Source organism: Aplysia californica, unplaced genomic scaffold (assembly GCF_000002075.1).
Source record: "Aplysia californica isolate F4 #8 unplaced genomic scaffold, AplCal3.0 scaffold00029, whole genome shotgun sequence".
Lineage (NCBI taxonomy): Eukaryota > Metazoa > Mollusca > Gastropoda > Aplysiida > Aplysiidae > Aplysia > Aplysia californica.
The window spans coordinates 1,925,753-1,935,052 of record NW_004797299.1 but is presented as its reverse complement, the minus strand read 5'-3'; the positions used below and the strand labels follow the sequence as shown (position 1 = coordinate 1,935,052).

The following is a 9,300-nucleotide window of genomic DNA, read 5'->3' as shown; positions in this document are numbered from 1 at the left end:
GGCAAGCAGTGGTTAAAACTTCACACCTCTCAGCTGCTATCCTGTCTGATAATGACATGCGTCAGTCTTACTTATCCAATTATCACCAGTGCTTGCCTTTCATAGGACCACTGTTTGACCTATTAAAAACAGAACCGTTTGAACATCTCCTTTGCTTCCACCCGTAGCCCCACCCATCGGTGTAACAAGCACAGTCAACCAATGCCACCCCTCACCGCCATGTAACTACGATTTGAGGAACTCTTTTCTCGGCTGGTCGTACGATCAGGGCGGCAGGCAGGCATTGGTCAAACTAATTTCACACCTCTGGCTTCTGGCTACCCAAGAAAGTTTCCGTAGTGGCTCGCTACTCGACCACTCTCACGGGCAGTCGTGAGATTTCACTTCCACACTACATTGATCATCTGCATCGCTCAGGGCTCACATGATGAGGTACCATCTACCCCCAAATTGCTCCCCTACTCCCCTTCATCGCCCAGCGGCATGACCATAGCGTTAAGTATAGAGCCGGTGGAACCAAACTTGGGAGTTTTGCTTCAAATCAGGGCTGAGTGGGCAAAGCATTTTCCGTCTTAGACAGGTGAAACTCTCGGGAAGAGAGCGGATTTTTCTTTCCGTTTCCACGTTGGAAAGGTTTCCGTTTTATACAGGTAATTAAAGAGGAATATATCAAGGGGTGAGCGGGGAGATTCCGTTAAGACAGTTTTCCGTTTTACACAGGTTTCTGTTAACGCAGTATTACAGTGTACCTCCCCCCCCTATAAAAAAGTAAGACGAAAGAAAATATACCAAAAAACAACCAAGAAACAATCATTTACAAACAAACGATTATTGATAAAAGAGGAGTGAAATTTTCTGGAAGGGTAGTAAGGATGTAAAGAAAGGTCCCCACTTAGACTTGATGTCACCCCCTCCCTCCACCCTCACCACACACACACACACACACACACACACACACACACACACACACACACACACACACACACACGCATGCACACACGCACACACATACGCACACACAAAATACAACTCACATCTTGATTAACACCACACTGTCCTACTTGTGCTGTTTTATATAGCATGGATTTTTTCCTGGTATCTGTAGTGTAATAATTGTTAGCTTCTTCCGCCCTGACGTGATTTCTGATCCTGCTTTTGGAAGTTTATTTCGTCGATTACATCCGATTTTCTGTTCTGTTTGTCTACATTATCCCACTCACCCCAGGGCCAGTACAGACAGACAGGCAGGCTTGAAGCAGCTCACATCGTAAATGATCTAAACTGTATGGACGTGAAGGCTTAAAACGTTTTCAACTATTTTTGAGTTCCCATTCCCTGGAGACTAGGCACGGAGAAATTGCGACAATGTGGAAGAACCTGAAACGATTTTCTTTGGGGATCGTGGAAGCAATGCGATTTTTTTTTCTAGGACACTAAAAATAAAGGCAAGAAAACTTCGCTTATTATCAATGAACTCAGTGTTGGTTATGAGTAGTACTATTCGGGTATACCTGTTGTTCTGGAAATCACCCATATACTATAACGCTACCTCAGGATTACAAAGTTTTATCTGCCCCAAAACCTAGTTTTGAGATATTTGATGTCTTTTTTTTTGTTTCACAATATGTCAAGCTTTTTCGAAAGCAATTCTTTGAATATCTTAACTAATAACGGCTCAGAATATTCTTACGATTTTGATTTATAAGGCAGAAAGAACATAATAATTTTTCTGACCCCGTGGGTTTAGTAACTCAAACAGTCAAAATGTCAGATAGAACTTCGTAATTCTGTAGTAACGATAAGTTTCGTCTGACCATGCTTTCAGATGGCCCGGTGTATTCTTGCCATCATTGAACATTGGGCATGTTTACATTTGGGATTCATTTGATACCTCCTCGCCCCCCCCCCCCAACCAATGATGTTCCAGGCTCCCTCTCCATTAAATCCCTGAGGTAATTCTGAAATGTTTTTTTTGAGAGAGAACAATAATAATTGTTCTTAAAGCTTCCAATGCCAAGCAGAGGTGATGGTAGTCTAGTGGTTAGGCTGCCGGACTTAAAATTGTGAGGTTGAGGGTTCAGAGATTCGAGGCTCACTCAGTGAGACGTTGCAGACTAGGAAAAATTACTTTACACAAATTTTCCCTCTTTCTCCATTCATTGGATATTTAATGTATGTCCATTCCATTAATATTGATGCTCCTCAATACACGCACGAAGACAAATTTACATTTCTATGATTTCGCACAATGTTGCAAAGCCTGATATTTTAAAGTCAATTTTGAGTGACCATAGCTCGGGTGTCACTTAATTAACATAGATGAACTATTAATGTGTCAGATGATGGAGGATTTATTTAGCTTTAAATTGGTATGCTGCATGAGTAGGTAATGCGAAGCTTTAGGACGATGATTATGTGATTACCTTGTCAAGTTTCTTTTGGATGCCACTAGATAGATAGATAGATAGATAGATAGATAGATAGATAGATAGATAGATAGATAGAGATGGATAGATAGATAGATAGATATACTTTATAAAAGTAACTAGTTCTGTATAACCTTCGAGGCTCGGGATCGAAGAGCTGACGCTCCAGCATAAATGAATCGATAACAATAACATTAACAACTTGACAGAGTTGATGCAGCCACCTCACCGAGACAATTGGACGTATGATTTGTTGTTGCTACATGTCATTCAATTCTTTTCATAACAACTCCTGAAGATAAATTAGAATGATAAGAGAGGGGTTTTTTTACTCGTAAGGTAACCCTTGGCTGTTCTGTTTATTAACCAGCAATCTTCGGTTGCTATCAACGATCTCACTTTTTCATAATTTCTGAAGTGTATTAATTTGTTGATTATCTAAGTTTGAAATGTCGCAATCTATCCTTCTCTCTCTCTCTCTCTCTCTCTCTCTCTCTATATATATATATATATATATAGATAGATAGATAGATAGATAGATAGATAGATAGATAGATAGATAGATAGATAGATATATATATATATATATATATCTCTCTCTCTCTCTCTCTCTCTCTCTCTCTCTCTCTCTCTCTCTATATTTATATCTCACGCTCTCTCTCTGTCTAGTTCTCTTTCTCTCTCTCTCTTTTTTCTCTCTCTCTGTCTCCCTCTCTCTCTCTCTCTCTCTCTCTCTCTCTCTCTCTCTCTCTCTCTCTCTCTCTCTCTCTCTCTCTCTCTCTCTCTCCCCCTCTCCCTTCCTTTCTTTCTATTTACCTCTCCTTTTCTCTTTCACACACACAAATATATACATCAACGCACACAAGCGCGAACAAAAACACAAAAAGCGCTCACACAAACACAGTCATACCCACACACAAATATAAAACACAAACACACCCACATAACCCTACATCCTACCCAACATCGTACCCCCCCCCCCCTACACACACACAGATGTACCCCCCAGAGGCACGCACACACATCCCTCCCGCACAATCCCCTCCCCCTCCACACACACACTCACACACACACACACACACACACACACACACACACACAGACACACACACACACACACACACCTCATACCCCCACACAAACACACCCACACCCACACGTACCAGAGACATATCCATCGTCATTGGTGTCCTGTAGCTGAAACCACTCATTGGCCGCTTCCAGAGTGAAGTCTGGGGTGGTCAGATCTTCGACGTACTCGGGGATGAAGTCGATCATACCGTTACCTGGGGATAACAGAAACGGTTATCTGGATACCTGGATACCTGAAAGTGTCATCTCTGACTCACAGGTAGACGTGCAACGACCTGCCTGTACTTGCCTGCCAGATGCCTTTATACACTCTGGCATAGTTAAGACCACAGAGATGAGATGTTACCGCAGACTCCTTGACATCACGTACAAAGACCACGTTTCAAATGCTGAGGTACGAAAGAGAATCACCAACGCATATGAAGATCTACTGACCACAATGAAGAGACGAAAATTAAAATGGTATGGGCATGTCACAAGATCCACAGGACTTGCCAAAACAATCCTGCAAGGAACCGTACAAGGAAAGAGAAAGAGAGGAAGGCGGAGAAGGAGATGGGAGGACAACATTACAGAGTGGACAGGAAAGACGATGGGTGACAATCTGAGGAAAGCAGAGGACAAAAATAGATGGCGAGAGCTGGTTTTCAGATGCAGTGGTGCCCACACGGTTGCCCCTACCACGGGATAGAAGAAGAAGAAGAAGATAGTTAAGACACCTCATACCTTATTGTTATCGGTCCACATTGTTCTTTGTTCACCCTTCAAGTAGCCCCCTTTCCTTTCATTTTGTCTTCGAGTATTTCCTTCTAAACAGCCTGGTCGTCAGTTACGGTCTTTTCGTATCTTCGTTTATTATAACAATTTTCCTCTTCACTCCAGGAAGAAGCTCACAGACAATTGAAGGTCGTCGACGTACTCAAGAATCAAGTTGATCATACGCCTTGAAACGAACATAAACAGTATAGATTTTATGTCCATAATTTCTTAACTAAATCAGTCGCTCAGTTCAAATATCTTGGCAGTACACTGTCTTCAAAAGCTGAGGGTTTTCAATTCCAATGTGATATCAGTCCTGTTGTATGGATGTAAGACAAGGAACGCATCACAGACTTGTATAGAGAGGATCCAGGTTTTCTAGAACAGATGTGTAAGGAATTCACTGAGGATCAGATGGACAGACAGGGTCACCAACGAAGAAGAGTTAAGGGAAACAAGGCAGTTCCCAGTAAGAGATGAGGTTGAAAGAAGGCAGTGGCAATGGGCTGGGCATACTCTCAGTAAGTCAGGCAGCCGAATAACAAAGGAGGTGTTGAATTGGAATCCACAGGGTAAAAGATCAAAAGGAAGACCAAGGGGAACCTGGAGAAGAATCACAGAAACTGATGTACAGAAAAGTGGTAAGACATGGAATAACACCAAGAGGCTAGTCTAGGATAGAGACAGGTGGACAATATTTGTCCGTGGCCTATACCCTGGTGCAGGGTGAGAAAGGCTAGGATGGGTGGACACTGTCTTCAAATGCACGCAACGATACAGAAATAGTTTTACGTGTGAATAAATGTGGTGAATCTTTGGAAGACTCAAGGCAAGAGTTTGTGACCGTTGTGCCATGTGCACAGAGACAAGGTTGAAGGTCTACAATACTTTGACAGTGTGGTCCTCCCAACCTTGCTGTATGGAGACCTGGACTGTTGATCAAAGCCATACCAAGATGCTTAATCATTTCCTCATGAAATTCTCCAGGAGAATTCCTAGCATCACAAGGCAGGATCAAATATCAGATACGGAAGTTCTCTAAAAGGCAAATACAGAGAGCTAGTTTTCTAAACTTGAAAGTATTTATTTATGTGGTAAGAATGTCTTTTCTGAATCCCAATGCAGTATTTTAGGCTGTAACTTTAGCACACTAAAATAGCGATACTAAGAGACCTTGAAAATGTCTCTGAAGGACTTCAACATAAATCCTTCGACGTGGGAGCTTCTGATAGACCCAGTTGGAGAGAAGTCACGAAGGGCAATGCATCATAAATTTTCTCTGCCAGAATTGGTTTCATGGGCCTTGGCAGAAGCCATACGTCGTTTTAACTTTTGTTTCTTCTATTTAGCTTTAGAAATATTCTTCTCTGAGGATGCATTGGTCATTGTCAGCCATTGACAGACGAACAATTATTACCGTTGCCTGGGGATAATCATAAAGAGCCATGGGCCTTTCATTTCATTTACTCACCTATTTCATTGTTTATTCAGGCGTTCAATGTTCATTGATCCATTCATTCTATCATTCTTTCATTCATTCTCTCATTTATTCAAATGTCACAATGGAACATTTTTTCGAAGACACGATTTGTTTCTTTAAGTTTTGTTTTCCAGTCAGTATCCTTTCGAGAACACGACTTTCCGATGTCATTTAAAATAGTAAGTAAAAAGGAAGTTCCCGAAGCTATAATCGCGAGCTAAATTTATGACGGTTTGGGGGGGGGGGGGTCGTTCTGAATATCACAGTAATGTTTGGAAAGTAAGAAGGTTGACAGAAAAGGAGGGGGGGGGGAAGCAATGTCCTACAGGATCCAGGGCCCACGTCAGGTTTTTGGTCAGAATAGCTGTCGATATACAGCCGAACCTGTTCTTACGACCACCTGGCCAAGACAATCACCTGTACAAATGAATGTTTTCCACTAACGGTTTACTTTCTGTAATAATATTAATATCGCGACACTGTCCAAGAAGACCACCTTTCTAAGACGCCGACCTTTGGTCTCGACAATAGGCAGTCACTTTGGTCACGTTCGATATATATACTGGTAAGAGTAATAAAATCTAATGATTTTCTATTAAAATTACCATCATCTAGAACAAGTTTTTTCCTTACAATTACTATGTGTTATCATCAGCAAGAAAAAAGTTTTTCTTGTACAATCACTATCAGCAAGAGACACGTTTTCTACTTCAATTGCCATCCCTCATCATCATCAGCAAGCGCATGGTTTTCTATAACGATATATAATTACCATCAGCATCTCTCCGACGAATGAAAGCCGCCACAGCATTGGGGCTGATGTTTGGTTTGAAACGACGCAGATAATCTCTGACCTCATCAAACTCAGCCTTTCCGTTGTCATTGTGGTCGAACCAGCGCGTGAAGCGGCCTTTCAGCTCTGGGGAATTAAAGACGGAAAAATATAATTAATGTTTAAAGTTTGTGGCAAGAGATTAAAAACAAAAAACCTCCCACAAAAAACAAAAGAATTAATTCCTCTTTATTCATCACATTCGCAATCTGATTCACAATCGTGCTCATAAATGCATAAAAACATTGATATTCTTAATTTTAGTAAGAGTTTTACGGCACTTGCAACACAATCAGGACATAAATACATAAAATTATTTAATACATAAATACAATACGGATACAAAAACATAAACAATTCACACACCATGGCAGGTCGGCCTATCTATATGGGGTAAGACGTGATGAGCTGACCAGATAACTTGAGATTACATGAGGGTGCTGGGTTGTTGTTGTGTTTTTTTTTAACAAACTATGGCAAACACGTGAAGAGTACAGCATTAGGGGACAACTGTTGGACGTCAGAGCCGTCTATACCAACAGTATGAGCACAGTCCGCACCCAAAATGGACTCACTGACAGATTCGACGTGTCATTTGGAGTGAGACAAGGGTGTGTGCTATCAACGCTACTATTTATAATATACAAGGTGATCCAAAAAAAGCTTTACAACCTGTTTTGTAAATATCTTCCTCCATACTTAAGTTTTTCGTTTCAGATTTGAACATAACGTTTGGAAGCCGAAAGGAATTTTGTCTTATATGCATTTTAGGTAAGTCCATTGAAAGGTTTTGCTCTATATAGAGCATAAAAAACAACCCATTTTCAACCTTGCCGCCATTTTTATAGCATGATGCACCAGTTCGCATTAGGCCTACCACTAAAAGTTGCAACAATCGTGCCATATTGCAAGCTACAGCAGTCTAACAAGTCAACAGAAGTCTGAAGATATTATTTCTCCCAAATTTTGTTTGCCTGCTGAGATCATGGCTACGTTTAGTAAATAGAAGAGAGCTTTGTGTATTGAACGTTACTTCTCCACAAACTCACTATCCCTGACATTTCGTAAGTTCTGCGCACGGGATGGATAGAATGCTTCTAAGTGTCCTCAAGACCTTTGGCATCACGAGTAGAGAAGTTTCGCTAGTTTGGATCTATAGTTAAACAGAATTTAAAAATGACCCCTTCAGGGCGAACACGCACCACACGCAGCCCTTTAAATGTCACCAGAGAGCAGATTTCAGTAGCCGAGTCCCATGAGACGTCTGTCCGTAGACGATCTGCAGGTAGGACTTTCCTACACCTCAACAGTCTGCATTCTCATTGCAGATCTTAACCTACGACTATACCATGTTCATCTTCGCTAGGCCGAGATGACATGGATCAGAGCATGGCAATGTGTTCATGATTCCTCGATTGTCTTGTAAAGAGGGATCATTTCCTCGAAGAAATTTAATTTTGTTTAGTGCAAAGCCCATTTTCACCATGCTGTCTATCGGGCACCCCACTGTATTGTCTCTAGAAGCCACTTCTTATTGAACATGTACAGTGTATGTGGTTTTAAAAACTCATGGTTTAGCAGGTCCTTGTGTTAGGGCGCCACTGAACATTTCGAACGATGCGTTAAAAATGTGTCGAGTCCAAAGGAGGGAATGTGGAGCACTGCTTCTAGGAATTTCAGAATAAAATCATTAGGTTGTTAAAACTCTGTAAAAGAAATTAAATATTGTTTAAATGTCACAGGGGTGGAAAATTAATGTCAAAGAGAAAATAAAGAAAAAGGTCAACTAGTCTTTTCACGACTTTCTTTACAAGATTTTCAAACATTGGTGAACTCTGCGTTTTTGGGTGCTTTTTTTCTTTAAGCCGTTTCCGTTTTCAAAACATGTTTCTTCTTCGTGGATTTTATATCAAACAAATTCCGTTTGAATGAATTATGTCTGTTCTAAATCGCAGCATTCTAGAACAATTTTTTCTCAAGATATTCAGAAAAAAGTTGTAAAGTTGTTTTTTTGGATCACCCTATATATTGACAAAATAACAAAAGAAGCAAACCCCAACCCAATAGACCTGAATGAGATGCTGTTTGCGGACGATCAACGCCTGGCATATGAGAAAGAAGAGCTACTTCAAGAGCACACAGACAGGTTGAATACACAATGTGAATAGCTCAACATGAAGATCAGTAAAAGTAAAACGGAGAGGAGACGATGAAAATCAGCAGAACACCAGGCAACCTTAACATCACCATCGATGGAAATCCGTTTGGGACTTTCGAAGAACAGACTGTTTCGTAGACGTGGCCACAAAATAAGGACATTGATTTGGAGGGTGGGGGATTTTAGATTGATTCTGTCCAAGTAATAGTTAAGAGGTGTGAATTCTGTTCGGAGGTGGACTATTGTTGTTCGTTTCCTTCAATATTACAGGGTAAATGTCTTTAATCCCACACGGAACTATGGGGATTATAGGATCCTAACAAGCGAACTCTCTTAGAGAAGTAAATGTTATAATTGTAGATATTAGGCGTTGCTGGTCAGTGAGAAGAGATGAAGGGAAAAAAGTGAAACGCAAAAAGATAATAAGAGATAAAGAGACAATGAGAGGGGGGGGTGCGGAGAAGGAGTAGTGAAAAGGGGAGAGATAAAGTGAAGGAATAGAGAAAGCGAGAAGGAGTGGGAGAGAAAGAGAGAGAGAGAGAGAGAGAGAGAG

The 9,300-nt window shown here is 41.0% G+C and overlaps 1 protein-coding gene across 1 annotated transcript in view; it reads right to left on the bottom strand.

Moving 5' to 3' along the window:
* LOC101853994 (probable calcium-binding protein CML23) overlaps positions 1 to 9,300 on the bottom strand; it is a 66,458-nt gene that overhangs the window by 2,125 nt on the left and 55,033 nt on the right. Inside the window, exons 2-3 of the mRNA XM_013091146.2 lie at positions 6,530 to 6,692; positions 3,590 to 3,712 (exon numbers count right to left, since the gene is read on the bottom strand). Of these exons, the coding sequence (XP_012946600.2) occupies positions 3,590 to 3,712; positions 6,530 to 6,692 (286 nt within the window). The remainder of the gene's footprint in view (positions 1 to 3,589; positions 3,713 to 6,529; positions 6,693 to 9,300) is intronic.